At 43.3% G+C, this 27418-nt stretch overlaps 1 protein-coding gene across 2 annotated transcripts; it reads left to right on the forward strand.

Moving 5' to 3' along the window:
* The first annotated feature begins 1590 nt into the window (after positions 1–1590).
* On the forward strand, positions 1591–26820 carry BEST3 (bestrophin 3). 2 transcript variants are annotated; one of them, XM_014963164.1, is made up of 10 exons: positions 1591–1667; positions 5372–5541; positions 7239–7333; positions 7893–8126; positions 13353–13507; positions 14202–14279; positions 15075–15227; positions 18607–18687; positions 20029–20180; positions 22550–26820. In XM_014963164.1, the coding sequence occupies exons 2-10, from the start codon at positions 5390–5392 to the stop codon at positions 23451–23453; spliced, it is 2004 nt and encodes a 667-aa protein (XP_014818650.1). In that variant the 5' UTR covers positions 1591–1667; positions 5372–5389; the 3' UTR covers positions 23454–26820. The 2 variants fall into 2 exon arrangements, with proteins under 2 accessions (XP_014818650.1, XP_014818651.1); XM_014963165.1 differs by lacking the exons at positions 5372–5541; positions 7239–7333 and having other exon boundaries at positions 1606–1667.
* Positions 26821–27418: the final 598 nt, after the last annotated feature.

The raw sequence follows: 27418 nt of genomic DNA on the forward strand, positions 1-27418 counted from the left end.
TTAGGGGCACCTTAGTGATATGAAGAGGAATATTTCCTACAGAACTGGTCACAATGGGGCTACACAGCTGGAATTCTGTATTTATTTCTGCCTCTGAACTTTAAATGTTAAACTTTAAAGCTCTGAAGGAGCTTTAAATCTTGTGTCTTCTGCAAAACAGCTCAGAGCCCGTGGAGCAATCTCAGCCGCTCCAATCTGCAGGAAGACCAAAGAGCCGCCAGGAAAACCACCTGATACCCACTGACACACAGAGGTGCTATTATTTACTGCTCAGCAAGACCAGCAAACGATTACACTCAGCAAAGAAAAATGTTTTAGGTCTAAGTAATTATTTTACCAGTGACCTTAAAATATCCCTGTTGTTAGGAGTTTTCTTTGCAGAGGGCAGTCACTGTAATAGGATCGGGCAGTATGTTTCTTCATGCCAAGTCACTGAATACTAAAATGATTTGTCATCTTTCGCCGCAGGCCACTGCCTGACACACACATGCCACAGTCTAATGTCTCGCCTGCTTTGACATCAAAGTATCTTCCTTCTGCCATTGCCAATGAGAAGAAAGGCAAACAATGGCAGCAACTTATTTTCTTTCTAAGAGAGCTTTAATTAAATAAGTGGTCTCAAATAGCTTAATGGGGCTCAGGCAGGGGGGAAAACCTTTCATCGTAAAATATATTAAATCTATAAATCTTGCTTACTTTCTCCCTCTGCATATTTTTTTATTTACTTCACAGTCGCATTATTTCATTCTCCGTAGAGATTAATGGCAACATTATATGACATCTCATGGGCTTTCACAGTCTATTGCCTTTTACAGCTCCCTCTTAATGCCGTAGGTCATAAAAGACAGAGTTCATCTCATTTTACAGAGGGGAAAGGGGGAAGAAATCCTCTGCAAATCCTGCAGTCACAGAAAGGCTTTCACATGCTGAAATGTACCATCGTGAATAGGTTCATTGAGTCTTTTTCGTAACAGCAACTCTGCCTATTTTGAGGGATGGGTGATTTCTACAGCATACCCCACAGTCCTGATTTCCCAGTTCGAATCAGCAACGCAGCAGTGAGCAAAGGTGTGCTCCAGGGTGGCACTGAGGTGCAGCTGAGGCACATTCCCAAGTTTGGTGGGGTTGTCTCCGGTCTTCCCGTTCAGATGTAGTCAGTGCTATTCACTGATGTATCTTCGAAGAGCTGGCTCGGAGAGATCACACTTTTCAAGCAAAGCCTCAGAGAAAAATGCTCCCTTCTCATCCCTCCCATTTTGAGGATAGGAAATAAATTGTAGAAAACCAGAGGTGCCAGCCAAACCGTCGCAAGATTCTTTATTCAAATGGAAGGGGTCCTTCCGATGGCAAGTGGCGTTATAATTATAGACTAGAAAAGAGCAAGATCAGCAGCTGCTGCTGCTGCTGCTGCTTGCGTTTGTTCCCTCTGTAACTGACAGGACAGAGTACTTGGCAAAAACAGGCTTCCAGAAGTGGAAAGACATTTTAACCCCTGTTCTTGTCAGTCCACTCCTCCTGGGGCTCGGCAGCAGCAACCCCTTGCTTCAGGTTAAGGGAAGAGCAAGGTGACAATTGCAGACCTGAAAGGGACTTTATCTGGGACATCTGAGGAATAAGAAGGGTCCGGGATTTGCCTTCGGGCTCGGATTGCTGAATCAAAATAGCAGGTCAGTGGATATAGCGTGTGCTTAATATGCTTTTATAGTTGGCTTAACTCGAATCTCTCGCTCACTTTCTCTACTATGCTGTAAACCAAGAGAAGGTGATACAATGACAAGTGCATAGAGGCACTATTTATTTATACATTCTGTAATATGACTTTCATGGTCAGTTAGGAAACACTGATGGCCGTTATTTTTTACTGTGGTTTCTCTCTGAATCCTAATGCATACTGAAATTCTCAGCAAGGCAAAAATCCCATTTTCAATTGGGTTCAATATTATGAGGCGGGGGGGAAAACATTTTATTTTTAGGTGTTTATGCCTAAAGGCTTCTGATGATCTTAGCAAAAGTAGAGTAATATATAACTTGCATTTCAGCCTGTGCTTAAGAAAGTTTCTGAGAGGAAAAAAAAACTGAGCAAAAGGAAAAGCAGTGTCACGGCTATGAGCCAAAGTCTCTGCAGGCATACAATGGGCATAACTTGTGTTATGCCCCAAAACTCACAAATCCACACCAGCAGAAAGTCTAGCCCTATATTTGCTAATGAAGTTAAGGGCAACACGATTAATAAGAAAGTCTGTCATGGCACTGGTTCCTGTGGTATCTAATCTAACACTCTGTCCTTCTGCAGCCCAGGCCAAAGCAGCGCTCGGGCAGGAATGTGCTGGGGGGCATCATTATGCTTTGCTCTTCCTGTCCGTCTCAATTTTAGCTTTTTAATTTCCTATGACCATGAGTAACATTGGAAGCACCCTCAGTCAACACACTGCCCGTGAACTAAGGTCTTGGGCCACCGTGCAAGAACCTGACCCAGCGCAGGGCTTTATGCCAAAACTACCCACTGGTTTTGGGGGGGCTATACCCAAGTAGTTGTAGTTGTTCACAGAGTAAAAGACACAAGTGCATATTTAAATCTGTGTTTGCTATATTGTGGAATCTAATCAGACAGACACACAGCTGTCTTTCGTAGCTTCACATAGTCTAAATGAATCCTAGATCACCTAATCTGACTTAATGTATATTTTAGGACATTACATTATATTACCCTGAAGTCCCTATATGAACCCAACGACAAATGTTCAACAAAGCATTTGCTTAGCAGGAAACTAATATTCAGTGCATCAAAGGCAAGGCAGGGCAAGGAAACCAAGGCACAGAAGCCTGAAATTGCTGTAACAGTCCCACTTTTCTTTGCCCCATTTCAGAGGAGGAAAGAAAAAGCCGCGGGCATCCAATGCCTTCCAAACTAACGTGAAGTTTGTATTCCGAGCTAAGGGCATTGAGTAAAGTGCTAAGGGAGATAGCTGGAATCTGATTAAGTGAAATATAGTTGCTTGAATCAAGCGGTCAAATTGTGCTTCGTGGAGAAAACTCTCCTCTCCCAGTCTGATGGGTGTGGGGAGGGTGGAAGGGGGTGGACATATCATTACAGCTCTGCAATTGTGGCCAAAACCCATCCACTAGGCCTTGCAAGATGGGATTTGCTGTAGCTGTGTAGAGGAGGTGGACCCATTTCGTCCAGCTCAGCTAGAGGCCAATTTCTGGCACCGTCCAGTCACTGATGCCTGGGAGGATGACTCCTTCCTGAGCCCCATATGCAGAAACTGAGAGCTGTGGATTTGACACTAATCACTGCCTTCCTGCAGAGCTGCAGATGCCGTGAGGGTGCTGCAGGCAATCTTGTTCCCTCCATAGCCCAGGTCAGAAGGGACTGAGCAGAAAGTTTCACAGATGCCCAGATACTGGGGGAGACCAGCAGAGCCACTCAGCCCCAACCCTGTACGTCCCAGCTATGTGAATTCCTCCTGAAGATCATCTTTTGTCAGACTATATGCTCTTGTCTTAAAGATCCTACACCACAGGGCATCTGTCCAGTCCCCTGTTCTGCTATTTGGTTGCCCCCACAGTTAGCAATTTATATTTTACTTCAGACTGCATTTGTCTAACTTCCTCTTCTAATCATTGCACTGTTTTACGCTGGGGGTCTGAGTTCCCGCCAGGCTATAAGCCCTCATGTTATCAGATGTCTTTTCTATACCTAAGTCCTCACACGCAGGCAGTCCCACTGGAGGTTTCCATTGCAAATTGGCTATTAGTGGAGAGATAGACAATTCTTGACGAACACACGTACTCCCTAGCATTAATGGGCAAGGACTAAAACCTATTACAGAGTTGCCAGGAAACTCAGTTGAGACTGTTTTTTTACCCCATTCTTCCCCTATAGCCCAGCCACAGGCTTCCCCCATTGTTTTTAAAGCCCCATATCTGCTGGAGAATGGAAATCTCTGCTTCCATTTTCTTAAGCGTTGCATCCACAGGCTTTTTAGCAGACAGGGCTGCATTTCTGCATGCCAGTCAGCTAATTTGGCTTCTGAATTGAACTTTTTGTAGTTCAACAATAACAACAAAAAATTTAAAGGCCTGTTCCAAGTCTCAGGAAGAGGAAAACTATCATTTGGATGCTAAAGAATAAAACCCATGCATCTTAAAAAAAACCAATAACGCACACAAAAAAATCTCTGAGCCCACGCTGGCAAACCTTGAGCAGCCGTTCTGCAGGCAAGAAGAGACAGTCTGTCAGCAATAGAAGGCTTATGGTGTCTTTTCCCTGCTGATTCCCTTGGTGACTAAAAGAGAAAGTGGCACTTTTACAGCTGAATTTTAATGGCTTACTTTATGCTCAGCATCAGAGACACAGCCAAGTTGCATAAAATACTATCAAGCCATCTATTAACTATGGGTTCTGATTTTTTTTCTGAGAGTAAGTGACCTACACTGTCATCATGAAAATATAGACAAGAATTATATTTATGGTACACAATAACTACCCTGAGGCTTTGTGCTTGTCTTAGCTACTCCCTTCCGTGCATGCTATACAAAACTGCTTTCATCTACATTTGTAGCTAGGGTTTTTTTCTTAGTACATAAAAGTTCCTGTAGCATCTCCCTACACCAGGTAAGCAAGTAGCAAGCCCAACATAAAATATTTATCTGTATACTTTTAGTACTGCTTTAATTACACCGTGTTGCGCGTTGCCTACCTGAGCAACCCTATGGCTTTTCTTGACATGGCCTTGCAGTGCTGAAGCATTGATGGGCATGTCTGGCTGCCAGGTGGAGAAATAACAGGGTTCCCCAGCTGATCTCAGCTGCTGTCGTAACTGTTAATGAAAGATGCAGCCTCTAAATCTCATTTGGTTTTAGATGAGTATAATTACCAAAGCCAGCTAAAAATACTGGCTGGGGAGGACAGTGCATTTGTGAAATTTAGCTTTGCTTCTGTTGCTGGAGTGCTTAGTAAAAAATTCAAGCAAAACTTTTTTCCTTTTCTTTGCTCACATCAGACTGGAGCAACCTGGGAGTAAGCAGAGGCTTCAGAGCTGTGACGTGTCCCTGCTGCTGCTGCCCAGGCAGGCAGGCACAGTCGGTACTAGCTGTTGCTTTTGGGTGGCCTTTGAGTTAAAGCCCAAATACAGCCTTGCTTCGGTCATTTTGCAGGTCTCAACAGGGCTCGTAACTGCAAGATTTTTCATTTTCTCCCTCTCTATACATAGAAGTACACACAGCATGTATTTATGCATACATATACTATTTTATATTTATATGTGCTTGTATATGTGTATGTATCTATCTATACAAGGGTGCATTCAGGTTAGGATATACTGTCTATAATGTTGTTGGTTTCCTGCTTCTCTTCTACTGTTTCTAGGCACAGCCTGCCAAGAGGATGACAGTCACTTATTCCAGCAAAGTAGCAAATGCCACTTTCTTTGGATTTCACAGATTACTCCTAAAGTGGAAAGGCAGCATCTACAAATTGCTGTACAGAGAATTTATTGTTTTTGCTACTCTTTACACAGCGATAAGTGTATTATACAGGTACACTCTTTCCAATTCACATCTCATTAAATGTTATACTGAAGTTTCACACCTCATAGTGTAAGGCTGATGAATGATGGTTTGGGGGGGAAGTTACTACAGAATTAGTATCTTTTCCTTGGACCTCTTCTAATGTCCTTTCCTTTTCCACCTTCACTTTCATGTTCCAGAGAAAGCATGTAGGGTACAAATAAAATACTGCCTATCGTATTCAGCTGATTCTTCTTTCAGCCCAGCATTGAGCAACCATCCTACTGAAGTTAGCCTAAATAAACAACCATAGCTAGCCTGTATTATATAGCTTTTATCATAGCTTTATATAGCTTGTCGTGTTGGCGGTGGCAAATGTGCCTCTGCTTTAAATGATAAGTATAGACCTTTTGTTCTACTAGCAAAACTGTCTTCAGTTGCTCAGTGGTAATTTCTTTAACAACCCTGAAAGGTAATAGTTTGTGAGCCAGGTTATATAGTTAGGACAAGCAAAGTTTTGCTTAAGGCTAGGACGGCATGGCAAACTTTATTTTTAAGCTTGCAGAGGGCCAAGCAAAACTGCAGGGAAACCAGACAGGTTGTTACCTGTGTGTCACCCAGCACCTGGAGGGGATCACAAGTTAGGAGAGTTGCTTCTCCCACCAAGGTGTGAATTAAACACTGGTGTGACAGGTGCAATGCATCAATTACTGCAGTGAAACTTTTAATTGATGAGGTACACAACACAGAAGTATCAAAATCATGATTCAGCACTTACCTTGATCTGTAATTAGACCCCAGTGTTTGCTTTTTATGTGAAGCAAGGAGAAAATGAGCTTCAGTTTGTCTGTGATTAATCACTAATTTTCCAAAATGTTCAGTAATCTATCCCTGTGAACTTGGAAAGAAAATTACAGCATTAATATGTAAAGAAATACCAGAGCCTCGTGTTTATTTAGATTAATCTAGTTTTACTGAAATGTTAGGCAATTAAAGGCCTTGGTAAATACACCATGGAAAGGTTTCTATATGCTCCAAGTTTTATTGCACAACTGTAAGAAAAACTTACCAAATAATTGTCATGTGTTACTTTTATACAAAATCATAGAATAATTGTAATACTCATCTATACAAATAAAAACAAATTTTATATTTAAGCTTGCTGTATTTCATTAGATATCTTTTTTCCATAGGCAGATGCTGCCATTCTCCACTCATTTTCTATCATCTGGTGAAAATTTTCCTCACTGCAAAGTAAATATGGTTGTTGTGTTTTTAATCTTGTGGAGAAGGAAAATTTCGTAGGAGTACAGCATTTTCAAATAAGAACAATTAGAGATTGGTAAGCTTTTGCAATTCAAGCATACCTGAGTATTTTCATTAAGTAGCCCTCCAAAAAAGGAGAGCAAGCTCTACCTGCAGACTTATGGCTTCCTATCATCATTGGTCTGTATGAGACAGCAAGCTAATTCTCCAGGTGTATGGATCTTAATTTGTAGTGCCAGTCAAATTAGTAATGAGTAAACTGCAAAGACCAAAATTGACTTCTCCTCCGGCTTCTTTATTACGTGCCAAAAGAGTTCAGCACTTTAGCTTTAAGGCTTTGCTTGAAGACATTAGCCAGGGTTGCTCCCGATTGCACATACCTGATTATTTATGCGTATTTGCACTTCATAGCTAGTGCCAGAATATTATGAAAGGACAGATACATTTTATTTTTGCTGCAGATTTTTTCTTACAGGTAGCCAAAAAAGGTTCTTTGAAAAATTATCAATTTACTGTGACAAATATGCTGAACAAATCCCGGTAACTTTTGTGCTTGGTAAGTACCAGTTACATGTGGAATTATTCTCCAAGGCAGTCTCTGTTCAGGCATCCCGTGAATGTCCATGCATGGAAGCATTTCAGAGCTGAGGGGCACATGGGGAGGTAGAGGCTTACAATAAAATAATCATCAGCTTCCAAGAGGTCTCCTTAAATTCAAGTTGGTTTTGTTATATCAATGTTTATGCTCATGTTCTTAATATACCAATAAAAGAATAAAATTCCCATATATATTTTTATATGTGTATATGTGCCCACTAACACTGGTACATTGTGCCTGGTCTTTCAAAGCACTAAATCCACCCAAAGTCTACTACAAAAGAGGAAATTTGGAAGTCCAAGAGTATGAGTTACTCAGCTGGAATGGGCCATTAGGTTGCAGTGTCTATTAAATAATTAGCATTGATTGCATCCTGGGTTTTGCCGTGGCTTACTGCATTTATTCTGGGAAATGTGGCAGCTTAGTGATATGAATAACACTCTGCAAGCTAAATCAAAGTAACCTAAACAGAAATCCTGATAGGCACTGAACATTTTTTTTACCTTCTAACCCTCAGGTTTCTACGTTACTTTGGTGGTGAATCGCTGGTGGAACCAGTTTGTGAACTTACCATGGCCAGATCGACTGATGTTCCTCATCTCTAGCTGTGTCCAGGGCAGAGATGAATATGGGCGCTTGTTGAGGAGGACTCTCATGCGTTATGTGAATTTGACATCTCTGCTGATCTTCCGCTCCGTGAGCACGGCCGTGTACAAAAGGTTCCCCACCATGGACCATGTGGTAGGAGCAGGTACTTCTGAGTCCTTCTCCCCAAAATGTTTTTTCTTTCCCTCACAGGTGGGGAAGCAGGGAGGGAAGGAGCCAGACCCATTTTTTCCTACCTTTTTGGCCCCACATCTGCCTCATACTTACCCATGTCAAAGCTGCCACGTTTTTGTCAGTGGCTTAAAAGACATGGCCTTAAGTGTGCATCTTTAATGCTCTTATAGTCTTCATCTAGCAACACTACAGGAATCAAACGAGTTTGAGGCTCTTATGCGAATCTGCTCTCAGCCATCATGGAAGCAATAAGCCTGCCCCAAACACACAGGCACGTGGAGCAGGTACAACATTCCCCAAAGCGTGAAAACCAGTGCACTTGCACTGTAGTACGATGCAGTAAGGATGGCGACTTGTTACATGGCATTGCCTCCACCTCTAGGATATAACTGTGGCTCATGTATCAAAGATAGATCTCTGCAGGCACTTCACAAGTACAGCTTTATCTCAATTTATTTTAAGTAGATTGCATTTTAAGTAGATTGCACATTTTAAGTGTTGTGATATACTTAAAACTCCCAGCTCCAAGGGAGTTTTCTTTAAATTTACATCCTCACCTGAAGCTTAGGTTTTTTTCAGGGATAAATATACTACATATGAACCGTGCCTTTATTTTCTGTTTGTTTTGATAATACAGTGAGTGTGATGATGGGGAAGAGAGTTCAATCATGTAAGACTTTCTTGTCTACGAGTATTTAAAGGCAAGATGTGATGCTGTGCCTTCTGACTGGCATGGTCAGTGTCATGGGTAGAACACCAGTGCAGAGGTGTGGGAATCTGTTCCAAATAGGAGCAGCCATACATTTTTTACTGAACATCTTACATTTCTTAAAATTATTCCTTTGGCAGAGATTAGTACGCAAAGTTGTAGCCAGTTAAAATATGCAGTGTGTATATACATATACACATTTCAAGTATGTGTGAGAAGCTCTGGATATTAAAAAAAAAATATCCAGGCAGAATGCACTGATCTTACTGAAAAAAACATAATTTATGTTGGATTCATTTGGATTTTGAAGTTCTCTTTCTTGTGCTGTTCAACAAAACTGTTTACCTGAGCCTGTGAGAGGTCAAGGGAGCTTCTGTCACTCTCCCCAGCAATCTGCTTCTAGTATGCACTGGAAAATTACAACGTTTCCAGCAGGGTAATCCAGCTCTGCCTCCCTATTGCTAAGGACAATCTGTTCCAAAAGAGACAAAATGTCGCAGCATTGTACAAAAATTGTAGACTGGAAAACATGTTTTGGTTGTTTTGTGAGGTTTTTTTTAACAGTGGAAAATATTCTACTATAAACTGTATAACTAAGTATTGATAATGTAGTCAACTCTGTGGATTTTGGTATTTATTCTGTAGGTTTTAAGGCATACTGTGGCACAGAATTTTTGTTGATGCAGTACTGAGCACTTGAAGGCATATTTTGTTCCTGCTAACGTCCAGCGATTAAGACAGTACTCCGCAATTATCCCCTCCCTAGCTCCCTGTATCAGCCATATCAGGGAGTGCAGCATTTAATATGAATGTGAGCGGCAGAATCTGATACTCGTGGCACAGTCGTCATTGAAACAACTTGTGCCGATTTTGCATTTCGCTATCAAATGGAGAACTGCCGCGGCGTAACCATTGCTACACATTTCTCAGTTCAGCTAACGAACTGCTTACAGTCATAGGTTTTAAATCTGAGAACAGTAGCATGATAATCTAGTCTGACTCATCCATAACACAAGGCAAAAAGCTTCCTCACAAGACCCTTTATCATGTTGCAATTTCTGACTGAGCTATGAAACCTTCCAGGAATACAACCAGCCCTGATTTAAAAATCAACTGTGTGTACTGGAGAGACTACACCGCATCTTGGGTGAACTGACGTTCACAACAGTGAACTCGCTGTTGAAACGTGAAATTTTATTCTCAGTCTGAATTTGTACAGGGTCATCTTCTCTTCAGTGGATTTTGTAATGGGTTTGGGTTTTCTTTTCCTAGCTAGATGAAAACACCGCATTTCCCTCAGTAGCTACCTAATAACAGAGTGCAGAAGGGCTTGAATATATTTAGGAGCTTCACCCTCTGTAGTCTATCCCTACAAGGTGTGGTGTTCAGTGCTGGATCTTCCTCCTAACTCTTTTCTAAACTCTTTTTCATTTTTTAGCATTCCTTATGGAGCTGTAGGCAGTAGACAGATACATGTAGATTCATGACATTATGGTGCTGAGCACTGTGGCACGTATGCCGTAAGCATCAGATGCCTAGCAGCAGTCCTGGGCATACCAATCCTGTTGGCTAAAAGGTGCAAGAGGGATGTTGGCTGCTCAAGAACACGAGTCTTAAAAAACAAGAGTAATGAGTCAGCAGCTGGGCAGAGAGCGGCCCAAAACAGCTGACAGGAAATGCTGAAGAGAAACATGAGGTGTGAGCCCAACTACAGGAATACCTACAGAGGGATAAAGTTCACAGTTCCAAACCCTCTACTGGTGTGCAGTACCTAAATTAATTCTTTCCCACATAACACAGAAGCAGAAAGTGAAACTTTTATCTGCTTGACCACTGTTAGTACACTCTGGTGAAGTGGGAGATCACCTTTTTTCAAGTTCTTTCTTCTCTAACCACTCACCTTCAGAGTATTTGGCATGAGTGACCTGAAGCAGTCTTGTCTCAAATCATTCCATTTTGATGGAAGAACTGAACACTCTTCAAATCCCTTGAAGGAGAGCACAAGTGACTTTTTCTAGCCAGGCTTGTGTTGTCATCAACCATTTTCCCATAAGACCACTTTGGCTGACACTGTTCACATTAGCGTCCTTTGATTCTTTATTGATTGCATCCATGTCAAGTTTTTCATGCTCTCACAAGGATTCAGTGCCCTGCCATTCCTTAGATCATCCTGTTCAGGATCTTGGTACAATATTTGCCAAATATTTCCAATTTTCTGGAGCTGTTCCAGTCTTCCAGGGCTTATCAAAACCAGTGTTTTTGTCCAGAGAGTTCCTCAGTTAATTCTTTGAATACTCTTGAATAAAAATAGTATGACCATATTTAGAAATCATTTAATTTTAATAACTGAGGTTTTATATCCTCCCCTGTACTTGATGGAATATAAAGTGTTTCTTCACCGCTGCAATAACAAACAGCAAGTGGTTCAGAACTGTGTGTTGTTTGTATTGCTATAACCTTCACAGCAGCAAGAGCAATCCATAATTGTTTCATATTTTCTGTGACAAGAATACTAGGCATTGTTAATATCCATCAAAGAGAATATTTAATTAATACAAACACAAACACCTTACTTTTAAAAATAACGACAACTTGAATGTTACTGTTAAAAGAACAAGGCTTTGTTGAGCTTTTCTGAACAAAAAGGTACCCAGTTTCAGAAGAGAGCTGCACTGATCCTTGGAGCTTTGCTTGTTCTTCATGACTCCCTCAGGCTGTTTCCTTCCAGATAATGACTTCCCAGAGCCTCTCAAGTGACTTGCATCCAGTGTTTACTCAGTCAATTTTACTACTTTTACTACTTTTTTAGTACTTACAATTACTACTGTCAATTTTCTGATATTCTGTCTGTCTGTATCAGACTGAAGAAACATCTTTTCCTGTCCTGTAATGAGCAGGCTGGCCAGCCAAAAATCAAAGGCAACCTGACTAGTGACTGACTTTTAGGAGTCATGACTAGCAGGTCAATTTGTCCGGTTGCCTGAATATTTCTGTGCAATTGGTTATGAGCAAACTGCCCAGGGATCTTTTAAAAGCTGTATTGTATTCTGTTCTCAAATTCTAGGATACTGCAGGGATACTGTGTCTTGCTGCTGAACTTTCCCTCTTCCACAGAATTTTCTGTCCTGCCCTGTGTCCTTTCTCTGTAGTTGCAGGATTTCATACCTCCTGTGTTGACTTGTTGCATCTGTACTCGATGATCTTTAAGGTCCCTTCCAACCTAACCCATTCTAGGATTCTAGGATTCTATGAGACTGAAAAAAAAACCTGTCTACTCTCAATTCCCTTATAGAACTTATTTTGGAGCTGCCATGCTACTAATTTTGTCCAGTTTTGGAGCTAATGTCAACACAACAAAAGCCTCATACCCACCCTGGTAGGTGACACACACACATCTGAGCAAAAATTAAGATTCCCCCAAACCTGAAGGTTGCTCCAACGCCAGAAAATCCAGGATGTGGGCAAAGGGAAGTGTGAAGTTCCCCCTCATGAGTTTTCTGAGATTGCGTTTCTCAAATGCTGGGTGGAAGGAGGACAGCAGAACAGAGCTTTCTTACCCAAGGGGGTAGAGGCCTTGCTCCAAATACTACAGCAGTTCCAGGCAGCGAGCTGCTCTGGTGCAGGTTTTGTCCCACACAGCCCGGGCTCCCTTGCTGTCTGACCTTGGACTTGCTTGCAGCAGGGGGAAGCAGGGGCTTCGCAAGGCCAGGGGAACTCTGGAGGAAACATAATACCTTCCCAGCACCCGGGCAAAGGGAATTGCGAGGCAGAGAGCAGCCTCAGCCCGCTGCCTCACAGCACGTCACCTGGCCCTGTGTCCCACTAGCAGCGGGATTTCTGTGCATGATTCCTTTCCCATCTCTGCACGCCTCCGTAACCCCAAAGAAAACATGAAACACAATCTGGCAGGGAAGCATTTTGCTGGCAGAAGGTGCGGTCTCTGTTGAGCTCTGCTTCGTGCATGCGCTCGTATCCTCTTGTTGCTTGCTCACTGCTTTGCAGATTTACCAAAAAATTATCAGAATCAGAAGGTCACGCAACTGCCCTTATAACATATGTTGAGACGCTGCCAAAAGCCATGATTGCTGAAAAGTGATAGTTTCTCAACTGGTGTATCCAGTTCCTTATTTTTCTGAAAGTAGAACGTGGAACTAGAGAGCAAGCTGCATAATTCTTAGTATTAGATGTATCTACAATATGTTAGCAGTCAGATATGAGAACACAGCAATAGCAAATTATTGCATATATTGATGAAGAGGGATTTTGAGTAGGTAGTTGTTGCAAAAAGAAGCTGTTTCAAGCAAGATCTATCCTGGCAAAAAAGCTGAAAGAAAAAAAGGAGGTGGCTACTAGTTAGAATTATAAATAGTGTTTTGCATAGTTCTATGCAAATATCACATAAACAGATTCAAACACATTCAAAATTTATAACATCAGTTTCACTGGCTGCACAGAATAAATTAAGTCTTTTTTTTTTTATGTAAATAGGTTTTATGACGAGATATGAAAGAAAAATTTTTGATGACCTTAAGTCTCCCCACCTTAAATACTGGGTGCCATTTGTCTGGTTTGGAAACTTGGCATCAAGGGCACGAAAAGAAGGAAGAATTCGGGACAGTGTAGATCTGCAGACACTGATGAACGTAAGTAGAAAAAGTAAATCTACAGAAAACTAATCTGGAATTGCTATGTGGTAGCTTTTCACTTATATAATTTGATTTAGTGCACACAACTCTCTACTGTCATCTAAATGATCTTACTCAAGATCTATACCTCTTTTCTGTGTGTACCCATGTACACTCAAGCACACACAGCAGCAGGTCACTGGGACTGTATTTATATGACTAAGAAGGTATTAACTGAAGCAACAAATTGATGAGTAAAAAATTAATGTAATGTCATTGTAAATTCATACTTGTTCCAGTGCTGCAGGAAAAAAAATGAGAATAATTTGACATTTTGAAGATTTTAGTATCAATTTCAGGGAAGATAATCTCTCTGAATATTTCATTAAGTGGTCAAACATCTTTTTATGATATAATATATTCTCTTTCATGTATCACTAGGCTGTAGATAAAATAGAAACAAAAGATAATTTATGAAGAGGTACATACTATAGTAAGCATTCCAACTCCATAAAGTAAGTGAATATCCAAACCTGACAATGGGGTGCTTGATATAATTATGACATAAATTCATATATACTGCACTTTCTTATTTTCCTGTCTTTTTACATGAGTAAAAATGAATTGTAACAAAATCTTTATCATTTAGAATTTAACCTCATGCAGATTTAGTTTGTTGGTTTTTTTATTTTTCTTTTTTTTTTCCTTGTAGGAGATGAATAAGTACCGGTCTTGGTGTAGTCTTTTGTTTGGTTATGACTGGGTTGGAATTCCACTGGTCTATACCCAGGTACTGAGACATTACCCTTTACAAAATTTGAAAGACAGTTTCCAGAAAAGGGGAGTTTGGTGCAAAACATCCATAGACTCAACCAGAATCTCTGAGCTGTTGAGCACTCATTGACTCCCATGGGACTATGGACACCTGGCTGACTATTTTAGTCACATTTAATGCAGAGAGGTTTTCAAGGCCTTGCATAATTTGGGAGCGGGGAGGGAAGCACTGAAATGTTTTTCCTGGGCCTTTTTCCTGGCTATAATTGACAGGCTGAGAGAGTTGGGGTTGTTCAGCCTGGAGAAGAGAAGGCTCCAGGGAGGCCTTACAGTACCTGAAGGGGGCCTGCAAAAGAGATGGGGAGGGACTCTTTATCAGAGAATGTAGTGATAGGGCAAGGGGTAATGGTTTTACATTGAAAGAGGGGAGATTTAGATTAGATACTAAAAAGAAATTCTTTACTGTGAGGGTGGTAAGACACTGGAACAGGTTGCCCAGAGAAGCTGTGGATGACCCATCCCTGGAAGTGTTCAAGGCCAGGCTGGACGGGGCTTTGAGCAACCTGGTCTAGTGGGAGGTGTCCCTGCCCATGGCAGGGGGTTGGAACTCGATGATCTTTAAGGTCCCTTCCAACCCTAACCATTCTGTGATTCTATGATTCAATTATTCCCATGGCCTCTCTATTTGTAATACCTCTCCACAGAATTGTAAATGATACAGGGAAAGGCAATTAAAGGGCTTTGGGTATTTGTTGCCTTATGCATAAGATTGTATGATTGCGTGATTTCAATGAAGTTTTGTTCTTTGCAGGTTGTTACTCTCGCAGTCTATACTTTTTTCTTTGCCTGCCTGATAGGGCGCCAATTTTTGGATACTGACCAAGGGTATCAGGGACATGACTTAGATCTTTACATTCCAATCTTCACGCTGTTACAATTCTTCTTCTACGCAGGATGGCTCAAGGTAAACTAGTTTTCTGGAAAGGTCATGGGGGAACCAACCCTAGGGGAGCTGGTGAAGGTGTCAGAGCTGATGTCAAGGTGTCATATTTACGTCATACTGTAAAATCACTAAAGATTAATGGAATTACAGCAAAACTGAATTGAGCCAAAAGTGTCCTGTGGTCATAAAGATACATCACCCAATAGGTTTTTAATTCTACCTGCCAGATCTTACAATAAGAAACAGTTGGGAACCTGAAAGAGCCCATTTTAACAGGACCAGTGCAACCACAACTCCCCAAAGAAGTATTACTCCAGCAAAATCAGGGCCTAGGACTTGAGACTATAAAATGACAGATGAACGATTAGAAAAAACACTCCACTGTGTGATGGGGAAATATTGCTGCAGACCTGGCATGGGCAGAAAGGGACTGAATCATACTTTCTTTTTATGATCAAAGCCAGCCTTTAGTATCTGCTGTGAACTTAATCAGATGCAGGCAATTAAAGGTTTCCAGTTCCAGGGGGCTATCAAACAGTGACAGCCAATATTGGCTACAACCCCACCACATGAAAACGTTCATTAAAAAGAAGAGTTATAGAAGGAATTGGATGCAACCCATTAGCCCGTTGATGCCTGGTCAGTTAACATATCACCATCGATCTGATAGTTGAGTAATTAAGCCACCTACCTCACGGCGGTTCTCTCCTCTGCAGGGAGTATCAAGGTAGACTAACTGGAAAAAAGTTTCAAATAAAAAGCAAATTAGTACATTAAGGTCCATGTGCATTAAAGATTTCCTTTGGGTATTATTAATCATGGCTGGAAACTTAGAGCTAACTTTTCTGTTAGGATATAAATTGCACAAAATTGGCCAGTTTTAGAGCCCCCTTCCCACAGCCAGCTCCAAACAGGGTGGAGCAGAGAAGGCAGCACAGCGAGCTGGCAGATCGCAGGGGACAGTAAAATGCCTGCAGGGCAAGCTCCTGAGTCCTGTGTCCCAGGAAACTGGGAGTGAAAAAGGAGTTTGCCTCTTAGGGGGGACCAACCCGGAGGAGAAGCAGGAGAGAGAGGAGGGGAGGCTGGCACAGCAGGGGCAGTGCGCTGCTCCTGCAGAAACAGGAGGCTTTATCTCTAGGCAATGTCTTCAGGGGTTTTACGAGTGGGATACAAAACTGTAAGCTGTTCCTCATGACCGCCCTGCTGGTGCTCCTGAGAGGGGAAAAGGTTTCCACTTCATCAACACCCGAGGCTGCCATAGCATCTCTTCCAGTTAGGCTCAGGGCTTCCAGCCAACGCCTGGCTATGGCAGGCAGAAGGTGCTGTTGTAACTGAAAAAACTTCTGCATAAGGAAATGAGATAGAGGGGAAGCAGTTTTAAAAAGCACATTTAATATATCAGCAGTGCTCCCTCAGATGGGAGGTTTGTCCGAATCTGCAGCCCCCGAGTCAGGATATTTCTGTCTTGAAGGTTACAGCCGGTTTCCTGCTGAGTGCCTTGGGCTTTGGCTGCCAGGCTGCAGAAAGGCCCCCGAGCTATTGACTTCCAGTAATTTGGCAATTCCTCAGAAATGATGGCTAAACTGAGCTCATTCCTTGGCCTCGGGCCTGGTTTGTTATACCTACAATACAGGGGCAAAGTTTCCTATACATGAAACTCTTCTAAATCACCATTTTCATTAAGAGGATAGATGGACCATCCAAATACAGGGCTTAGTTGTACAGCACTACATTCCTTTCTGGAGAATAAAGTCCTGTCTGACATGCCAGAACCAGGTCAGTCAAGCAAAAGACCATGCCTGCTGTTCCTTCTGTCCCACTCTTGCTCACTTTTTTCAGCTCATGTGACAGTTTTCGCAGTGGATTTTTGGGTGCTGATCCCCCAGTTTACACTGAGTTGATCAGTGTCTTCCCTGGAGAGCCACAACACGCTCTGGCTCATTCCTATTGCAGCACTTCCATGGCTATACCCAAAATTTAGAGCCATGGGGCAGGCCAATGAGTGTGAGCAGAGGTGTCCCCTGTCTTCATTTTGTTCCTCTTGCCTTGCAGGTGTTTTTGTCATGTTAGTCTGCTCAGCAGTTCATGTGTGGTCTTCCACCACCAGCCTGGGAAGTAGTGGTCTAAGAGTCAGCAAGTGCTTACCCACTAGTACAACCTAGAAGCACATAGGAGTAAATAACCAGGGAGCGACTAACTTAGTGTTATAAGTTATTTAGGTGATAGCCATCCATAGCAAGGTTCCTGAGGAAGGCAGTTAAATCATACAGTCGCTCCAACCATACCCACATTAAACTGAGGACTGGGCCACTGCTCCTGCACATGGCCTTGGTGACCACCAGGAAGCCCTTGGGAGGGTCAGCAAGAATGTGACCTGCTTCCAATCCAGGGCTTAAAAAGACAAACAGGAAGAGAAAAGCATGAAGGGGAAAGGATATTTAACCTCAGTGTAGCAAGGAACTGGGAAATAGAGAAGCAGTCTGAATTGCCTAAAACCTTTTCTTTTTTTAAATTTTCCTATTTCATCTTTCTTTTTTCTCCCTCAGCAGCTGTGAGTTTTCTCCCCACAATGTACTTAGGTGATCATGGGGGTGCAGGGGGTCAGTCTCTGGTTGTTTTTCCATTTATTTATTCCTTTGGGAGAGGAAGCACTGGATAAGGCTATGGGCAGCCAGAGGGGTTTCCTTTCCCAGCCTAGCTCCCAGACTAAGGCACCTCACCACAAAGATGCTTGAGCTCACTCTTTGGTTGTCTCCTCCACAGGATGGGTTTCTCCCCTCCAGTTTTAGTCAATTCACGGACAGAAACCCAAAACAGCAGGCTGAATTAAACAAACTCCTGTCGCTTGGCTTTGGCTAGCATGATGCACGGCATCCACTTGACTCAAGTCTTGTGGTGGGCTGCTTTTCCTGAAAGCACCACCACTGACAAAGAAGCAGGGGCTGAAGGCTGAGCTGGAGAGACGAGCTGCACTCCCCCCAGCAGATCCCAGCTGCAGGGCTCAGGAATGCTGACCCAATGGGCTGCCGAAGTATCTTAAGCCATAATGCAATAACAGAGCCTCTAGCTGCTAAACCATTCATTTAAATCAGCCCAAGACAACGGCAAGGGAAAGTAATGACTATCTTATGTGACAATTACCGTGGCCCAGACGTGTCTCGATTCCCAGTAGGCCCGTGCCGACAATCATGATTGACAGCACCAATGAGGCACCGAGGTACGAGTCCATGGGGAGAGCAAGCTGCTCCTTCCCTGGGCGGGCAAAACCATCACACCGAGCTTATCCTGTGATTGCAAGTGACAGGCAGGGAGAGGGAGGAAAATCAGATCCTATTTTCTCTGCGGCAGCGGTCCTGACATGGCATGCCAACCCCTATTCACTGTCTCGTTTTCCTTTCAGGTCGCTGAACAACTTATTAATCCATTTGGAGAAGATGATGATGATTTTGAAACTAACTGGTGCATCGATAGAAATTTACAGGTTGCTGTGGTTATTTCTTCTTGCAGCTTTACTGTACTATATATTATCATTACATTTAACCCTATTTCTTATATCATGGTACAAATTAAGGGCAACAAGTGTCATCAAAACAAATTCTTTCCCTGAAGGAGTATCTACGGCTGTGATCCCCAGATTTTTTTTTTACAAGCTAATGCATCCTGATGCAGGTATTTGGCATTTCTTGATGCCTGACTAAACATGCAAACAGCTGACCTCAAACTATAAGCTCACTTTATGCCTGGAAAAACACATAATGTAGGTTAATCCTGCAAAATCCAAAGCTGCCTATTCCCCCAGAGATGAGAACACGTTTTGCTAATCTGAATGTCTAGAGATTATAATATTGTATATGATTTTTCCTTTTAAAAAAAAAAATGTAGTAAAGGTATCAAAAATACTTTTTGAGCAGAGCCCTGAATTAATAATCGGGGCCCATACCATGATTCATGTGGCGATGCTGCCACCCACGGCAGCATCTCCAGTCAGCACAGGAGCCAGTGTCATCAGTGGCAGGAGCTGTGAGATGGCCAGGGCAGAGATTTACTGCAGTTACCCCTGATTCCCAAACATCCCCTGTCTGTCATGCTATGAAGGAGCCCAAAGACATGAAGAGGTCCCATGGCACCCGTTGCCCTCCTTGCAGGTAGAGCCAAGAGTAGGGTTGAGCTGCTGGTGGAGCCCATGTCTGCTGGGGACCACTGAGCCTGCAAAGCAGAGCCCAGGTGTTAGAGGGAGCATGGGCAGGGCAAGCAAACCAGGATATTCAGCAAAGCAAGCAATGCAGGTACGCACAGGAGTGGGAGAGGCCTTCACGCTGCCAAAGATGTTCTCTGGCTTAACACCACTGCGGGCTACTCATGCTATGGTGCTTCAGAGCCCTTTGTATAAATATATTGGAAGGCCCTAGAACAGGTTGGTCATGTACTTAGTTCTGAATGTCTTTAAATGTGGACAAAGCCTATTGGAAAGCTTCTCAACCCCTGGAGATTTTTCAAGGAGTACAACTAATACTCTACACAGATTTCCCGTAGCACATGGAGGATCACATTTCCATTTAACTACATCATGCACAAGGAAAGGACTTCAATCTGATACAAATAGTTTTGCAACGTGGAAGACTCAAGTTACAATAAATTTTATGCTTCATTAGTACAGGAGGGCATAGGTGGCATATGTCATAATACTGAGTCTCTTCCCAGTGCCCAGGCCAGCATTTTAAAGGGTTTCTGAAGGAAATGTTGACCCAGAGAGCATAAAGCAGATTATCTTGTATACTGTACTATGTTGAAAGTGAAATGATTTATACCCAAAAAATCTAAGGTGTCACTTCTGGCGGTGGACGAGATGCACATGAACTTACCAAGGATGGAGAAAGATATTTACTGGAATGATTCCTCTGCCCGGCCACCCTACACAAAAGCAGCTGCTGATTACTGTATTCCTTCTTTCCTTGGATCAACTATTGAAATGGGGTGAGTGGCACCAATGCCATCAGAAACATCACCACCCCTACAGCCCATGTTGACTGACGGACAGTCAGTGCAGGGCTGCGGGTTGTGGCGATCCTGTGAGTGGGGAAGATGGAGATGGGAAATTATGCTACTGGGAGGGAGTGGACAGGCTGGTATTGGTGGGATCATGTCTCCAGTAGTCCATGTGCTCACATGAATAGTGCACCCGCTGCTTGAATCATGTAATTAATAAACAGAGTATGTTTGCAGGGAGGGTTTGGTGATAGTCTCTGAGCACAGGATGGCACCTGAAGACAGTGACTGACTTTTCTTAATAATTTTTTACTCACTACAGGTTCTTCGTACACCCCCCAGTTAGAAAAATAGCTATTCCTTGGCTTGTTTTGTTAGCAGATGATGGCTAAAATCAGTCCAGATTTTTGTGAAGATAAACAAGAAATGAACATTAATGTTGTATGACTTTTCATTAACTAATAATCTAGAGATGGAAGTTGGAGCAGTCAGATGTTGTGAAGGGATCAAAGAATTATTTACAGACATCAACACAAGAGCCACCATTATAAAGAAACATATAGAGGATATAGGATTGCCCTTTGTTGTCAGGATCTATATGAGAAAGCAGTGATAGGCCAGTTAGCTTAGAACTGCTGAGTTTAAACACTTGTGACATGTTGTAATATAGAACAGGTCAGCCAGTGTAAACACCACCATGCCTGAACAAGTAGACATTTTTATCTGAAAATCTTTTTTAAAACTTCATAGTAGCCATTTTTTTAACTTTAAAACTTGTCCCAAGAAGTTTTTAATTTTTCCAAAATTTTCCAGCCTTTATCAAAATAAAATATGCTTAAGTTTTTGCTTCATTTGGCATGGAAATAGGTGTTTTCTCATTTTTATTCCTCTTATTTTTCCATTTTTGCATGCATTCTATTACAAAGAACAATAGTCTATATGAGTTCCTTTTATCACACACAGTCTTTTCAGAATTTATTTCCTTCTGGAAAAGCTATGAAATGGCCGAAAGAAAAGTAAAGAAGAAAGTGAAAAATAAAGAAGAAAAACTGATAGAATATAATTATTTTGCTGCAATTGCTATGGGGGGAAAGTGGAAAAGAAGAAACATTATTAAGTCTGCAAACAATTTTTTAATAAGAAGCACTTCACACAAAAAAATTAATGGGGACTGAATGAAATTTAGCTCCATGTTAGCCCCTGTGAAATCCAAACAGCTCTGATGTGTTGACTTTGTTATTAATTACATTCTCCTCTGAACTGTTTCTCTGTTCACTCCTCTTAAAAAAAAAAAAAAAAAAAAGGGGGTAGTTATTATGCAGACTTCAAAAACAAGGTATAAAGATTCATCTAAGTCCAATATAAAACTTAAGCCCAATCCAAAGTCTTCTCCAGGCCCCTCAAGCCAACATGAGAAATAGGTTGCTCAAAGACATGGTAGATGCCCCATTCCTGGAAATATTCAAGGTCAGGCTGGATGGGGCTCCAAGCAACCTGATCTGGTTGAAGATGCTCCTGCTCATTGTAGGGGGGTTGGACTAGATGACCTTTAAAGGTCTCTTCCAACACAAATTATTCCATGAGCTTCACAAATGCTGGATGAAGTTCCTCTGCCCCTCTAAGTTAGCGTTGCCTTCTGTGCTCCTCATCTCAGATTTGGCCCAAGCCCCTTTGCCATCCTTGCCCTTAGGACAGGCAATTGGGCCAGTTTGGCTTGTCTTCTGGGGTGCACTGAGACAGTAATGTGTACTGAATTGCCTGGCAGATGCAGCGGTAGTTGTTCTCATGAACCACCGAGGCTGGGCAGGAGAAGAGTATCAGGTACAGGTGGGAATTTCAGACACACTGTCATGCCCCAGAGGTAAGTGAGATTTGGCCATCTCAGTAATTCCAACATTTTTTGAAACCATTGCACTCTGCTTCCAGGAGCAGCTTTTTTCCGTTGTTATTTTTGCCCCAAGGATTCTCCTGAAAAAGTATCCACAACGCCCAGCAGGGTTTATTTCTCCCCTTTCCCTCACCCTAAGCACAAGTCTAACCATATGGAGCTGCCACAGAGGGCTGCAGCCCAAATACAAAATGGTGCCAGATGTCTGGCTGGATGCTCTCCAAGCATGGTCCTCAGGAGAAGAGATACCTGGATGTGGAGAGCTTTCTGTGTGATCTGGCTAGTCCAAGGGCACGGGCAGTATTTCCTGGCACCCTCACCCCTTTTTCGCCCCTTCCATGCCCTTCCTTGGGGACACACTAGGGCCTTGGTTCCTGTGTCTTCCTGCTGAGACAGCAGGATATATGTGCATACAGACCACATGCTTCCTATACGTAAGTGACACCTACTCCCTGGCTTTGTTTGGCAGGCTGGCTGATACCGAATTCCTCTATGGGGAAGAGTGGCCCTGGGAAGAGGAGAAACACCGAAGACAACGTTCAGTGCTGAGAAGAGTCAAGAGATTTCTCAGCGTCCATGAGGGCCCTTCGTCCCCAGCTCAACGGCGCTACAGTCGGCAGACAAGTGAGAATTCGGTGTTTTTCCCAGCAGATGAAAAAGGGCACATCAGACGGTTGCAGGAAATGCACACAAGAGGGAGACACTCCACCTCGAGCTTCAAGAAGAAACATGAAGGAGTTGACAGAAGTAACAGACTTTATAGTAGCAGAGATCTAGGACCCATAACTGAAACCTCAAGGAATGAGGCACAATTCGGTGACAGTGACACATCCGAGACAAACAAGCCAGTTCCTGAGGTCATCATCTCTGAAGCCGAGGAGAAAGCACCTGATGTGCTGGGCAAACCAGACCTGCAAAGAGAGCGCACCGCAAGCATGCCAGAAGAGAAGCTCCAAAGAAGCCTAACTGAGGAAAACGTGTCTCTTCTGGACCATCCTTTTTTTCCCCCAGAAATGACTGCATACCTCCCAGGCTCTGAGGTGCATCAGTCACTTCCTACTGTGATAGGGGAGCCCAAACATGAACCCCATGGTGGTAACATAGCTGGTTTCATAGCAGATCCTGAGAGAAACCTTCAGCGATGGAGTTTACCGAGCTTCCATAGTCATAGTACAGTGTCGAATGCTGACACTGCACAGCCTTTAACAGATTCTGGGGCAACTTCACAACAAAGGACCTTCAGTGATGGAAAAAATGTTACTTCTGCTGCTGCTTCAGAGATGTTTGAGATGCAGCACTTATGGGAAAATCTGGATAGTAAAGAAACAGCCATAGTAGAATTTTCTAATGAGAAAAGTGAAAGAAAACTTTGATCATGCTTCCCTGTGTTTGACTGAACTTATCTTCTCTTGAAAGTGGGTCTTACACAGTTTTGCCAAAAGTGCAGAAGGGCAGACACAATGCTCAGACAAGTCCTGAGCAAGATCCAACAAAGGATTTGGGCACCTAAATAGGAGGCATTGTGGTGACATGCTTTAAGTCAGTTGGTTGCTGGCTTGATATCTGTGACCCTGTGGGGAAAACAGTTATAGGGAGAACCGGGAGCCTCGGGAGTGGATACAAACCAGCCAGCACACATACAGTGAGCTGTGTAGGCTCACCTAGAGGAAACACTGAGGTTATCCACTTTGGAGCCACTCTGAACACTGCTACCTTTGGCTACTCCTTCAGATTAAGGTCTATGACATCCTTGTAAGACCTACCAACAGTTTTGTTTTCTACTCAGGTGGTTAGAAGGGGAGGTGTGGGCTCAGTTCCCTCCTCAGCCTGGAGTGATTCAGCCCACCATCTCTCAGTACCTGGAGGAACGCTTGAAAAATCAGGCTCTTCTCTTGTGTGGAGCACAACAGGCCTGCCCCATTTCTTCTGAACCTATGCCACCACTGAGTGGAAAATAAAAGGATTAAATGTTTAACTTCATTAAGAAAAATGGAAGAGGCAAAACTGTTGATGAGCTGGGTATGGGATGTCTGAGCCTTGATCTCTCCTCCTTGGAGCATGTACGTGACTGTTTATTGTAAAACACCCTTCTCAGGTGGCCTCCCCATTGATGACAGGGCTATGGCACCCTCTCAGGAGGTGATGGAGCTTCGGGGGCAACTGAGTTTAGGGCTCCACACTTGCAGAAATCTTCAGCTGGAAGCGGGTAGGCTGCAGTTGTCCCAGGAGGACAACCAAACAGCCATGGACTGCTACCAAAATTGCTCTCTGCTTCCTTCTCCTCTCCCTTGTTCCTATGCTGTCCAGACGTACCCCGCACGTTCTCCATTAACCCAAACCTGAGCCAGCATTAGATGGCTCCTGCTGCTCCAGGGGTGGCCAAGCCACCTCCCTAAACCTCCTGGTAACAATCTGGCCTTTCAGCTGTCACTCCTGTAAGAAGTCTGAAAGCAGCGGCAGCTCTTTGTTTTTAGCTCTCACCCGCATCTCCATGAATGCAATCCAGAGCATGATGCCAGCATTCCCCACAAGTAAGGATCCACGTAGATGGTCTGCCTAGACAAGGGAGCAACCAGGTAGCTCAGGGATTGTGAAGAACAGAGAGAGGGGGAGATGCAGAAAATTATGGGGGCTGCAAACGCCAGCAAGCAGTGTGGACTGTATGGGCAGCAGTCCACCCAGCTCTCTTGCTCAGAAGGTTGCACTTCAGACAACAAATCAGCATCTCTACCAGGGTAACTGGTAGCACCAGTGGCTCCTGGGAATCTTCAGGATTCCCTGAAGCTGGGAAGGGAGCAAATGAACCTGCCTGCTCCTGCTCTTCTGGCCAACAGCTTAGGTGAGGAGCCCTTCCAGTAGGCTATCACATTCAACAGGACTCTGCTATCTCATCTGGGTAGGCTTTGAAAAAAAATCAGCTGCCCTCCCCACTTGTACTTCTTCCAGCTTTGTTTCAGGCTGAGAACCAGCTCCTGTGGGTGTGCATTAGACATGGTCTGAGTAGTGCCATCCTTTCAAATCCTTCAAAGACACTAGACCAAAGCACATATATCCCTATCAGTTTAGGAAGCAGAGGACACAGCCCAAGGAAGAGCTGTTTAAACTCATATTATGGGAATTTCAGGTATGCAGAAAAACCAAGCACAGATTTCCCAGGCACCTATGGAGACACTTCTTCATACCATGAGATGAGGTGATGCTGGTGCCTGACAGTGGCTGAGTACTGAGATTTGATCACAGTTTTGGAGTAAGGCATTCTGGTGCAACTTCACCCTTGCCACTCAGCAACAAGTCCTCAGGCAAGTCAAGTTGCTATGCTCAGGTTTGACCAACAAACAGAACCTCAACAAAGTGTAATTATATTGAAATAAACAAGCACCTTAGCCTCGCAGTCCCATTTTCTGGATGGCATTTACTAGGCAAAGCCCAGCTTCTGGCAGCATCCTCCAGCTGTTCAGTCACCAGAGCTCCGGGCTGGTGACTCTCCCTGGGGAAGAGGATTCTATCAGCCTGTGACAATGGTGGAAATGCATAGTTTTTCCTTCCCTACATCAGCAGGGGAAAAAAAAGAAGAAATCCAGTGTTCCTTCTTTCCTCCCTATTCCATACTTCTGCTTTTAGCTGAAGCCACACTTCAATTCAATATCTAATAACTGTGCATGTCTAGGAAGGGCTTCCAGCTGCTGTGGGGAAAGTCTGGCCTATTATCTCACTCTCTCTTCACAATACATAAGCTTGGGGAACTGTGCTTCTTTCTGTAGGGAATTTAAGCCCAAAAAAAGAGATTACTTTAAGTGCCTACTACAAATCTGCACTGAGAGTCCAGTCCCACCACACCTCCTCACTCTCCTCCTTCACACAGCTTCCACCAGGGCTTAAGGTGTTGGAGCAAAGTACTCATCCTCCCTAACCCAGACATCAGCATGTTATTTTTCACTGTGAGGGTGGTGAGGCACTGGAAGAGGTTGCCCAGGGAAGTTGTGGACACCCCATCCCTGGAAGTGTTCAAGACCAGGCTGGATGGGGCTTTGAGCAACCTGGTCTAGTGGGAGGTGTCCCTGCCCATGGCAGGGGGTTTGGAACTCCATCTTTAAGGTCCCTTCCAACCTAAACCATTCTCTGATTCTGTTTCATCCTGGCACTGCTAAGCCTGAAGAAGCCTTCCCAGCTTCTCATCATCCAGCTCTGATCACCTTCTGTCATCATCTTCTCAGCCTGGCTGCTACCTAGGATGCACACTGCTGCTTTCCACAAGGACATTATACATCTCATAAGCAATGATTTTGCTGCCTCTCCCACTCGCTCTGTCAGCACTCCCTGGCCCAGCAACCGTGTTCATTCTTCCATGGAGGCTAAGGGTGGCCACACAGTAGCCATTAGGTAGATAAAAGCTTCAGTTAAGTCCCACAGAGGTGTCTATAAGACATGTAGCTGCATGTTAAGTTAAGAATGACAGCTCTGAAGTTGCACAATGTAATCTGCAACACACAAAAAGCATTTGCTAGCTATAATATTTCTTTCATTGTTTGTGAAGAAGCTAGTGTTGGGATCAGTTACCAGAAAAAAATTCCTCTCATCATTTAGTCTGTTATCTCACTTTTGCAAGCATCTGCAGCTTCCGACTTGTATTAAATTATCTTTTGGGATTATGTGCTCTCTTACACGCTTCTCTCAGTAAACTATTTGCCTTAGCACAGTAAATGGACTATTTTAGCAAACCCAACAATTTATGGTATATGTTCACCGGTATAAACAGTGTCAAATTATTGCATGAATAAAGGCACTTTGAGAAACACAGTCGTCCTGACTGTATTGAACTGTCAAGAAGCAGTTCTGGCAAAGGTTTGACCTACCACACAAGTCAACTTGATGTCTGCCAGGAACAGGGAGGCAGACCTACAGAAGTTGGCAAGACCGAGGAAAGAATAAGGCCAGGATAGACCCACAGGTCAGAGCAGCAGCTTGCTCCCATCAAACGGTGTTAATCTTGAGCAGGATGAGATACATCAGCACAAAGAGTGGGTTGGTCCCTGCACGCACTGCCTGACTTTCCACCTGTTTCTAGGATGTGTCCACACACTGCACTGGAATTTGTAGAGCAAATGTCGGTGCAGGGACCAATCGGCTGCAGTGACATGTCCCACCACCCTTAAAATCCTCCACCATAAGTAACAGATCTCTAACTCTGACTGCAAGCTCATGATTGGGGAATATGTATGTATTTTAGAAACAATGGAATTGTACCAGCGAGTTAAGTCTGCCGCACAGTAGAGAAAACAAAAATACCTTGCTGCTGTGAAATGAGTGATAGGGCTTTATAGATGTTTGTTTGTCTTGG

Source organism: Calidris pugnax, unplaced genomic scaffold (genome assembly GCF_001431845.1).
Source record: "Calidris pugnax isolate Ruff unplaced genomic scaffold, ASM143184v1 scaffold44, whole genome shotgun sequence".
In the NCBI taxonomy this organism is placed as follows: Eukaryota; Metazoa; Chordata; class Aves; order Charadriiformes; family Scolopacidae; genus Calidris; species Calidris pugnax.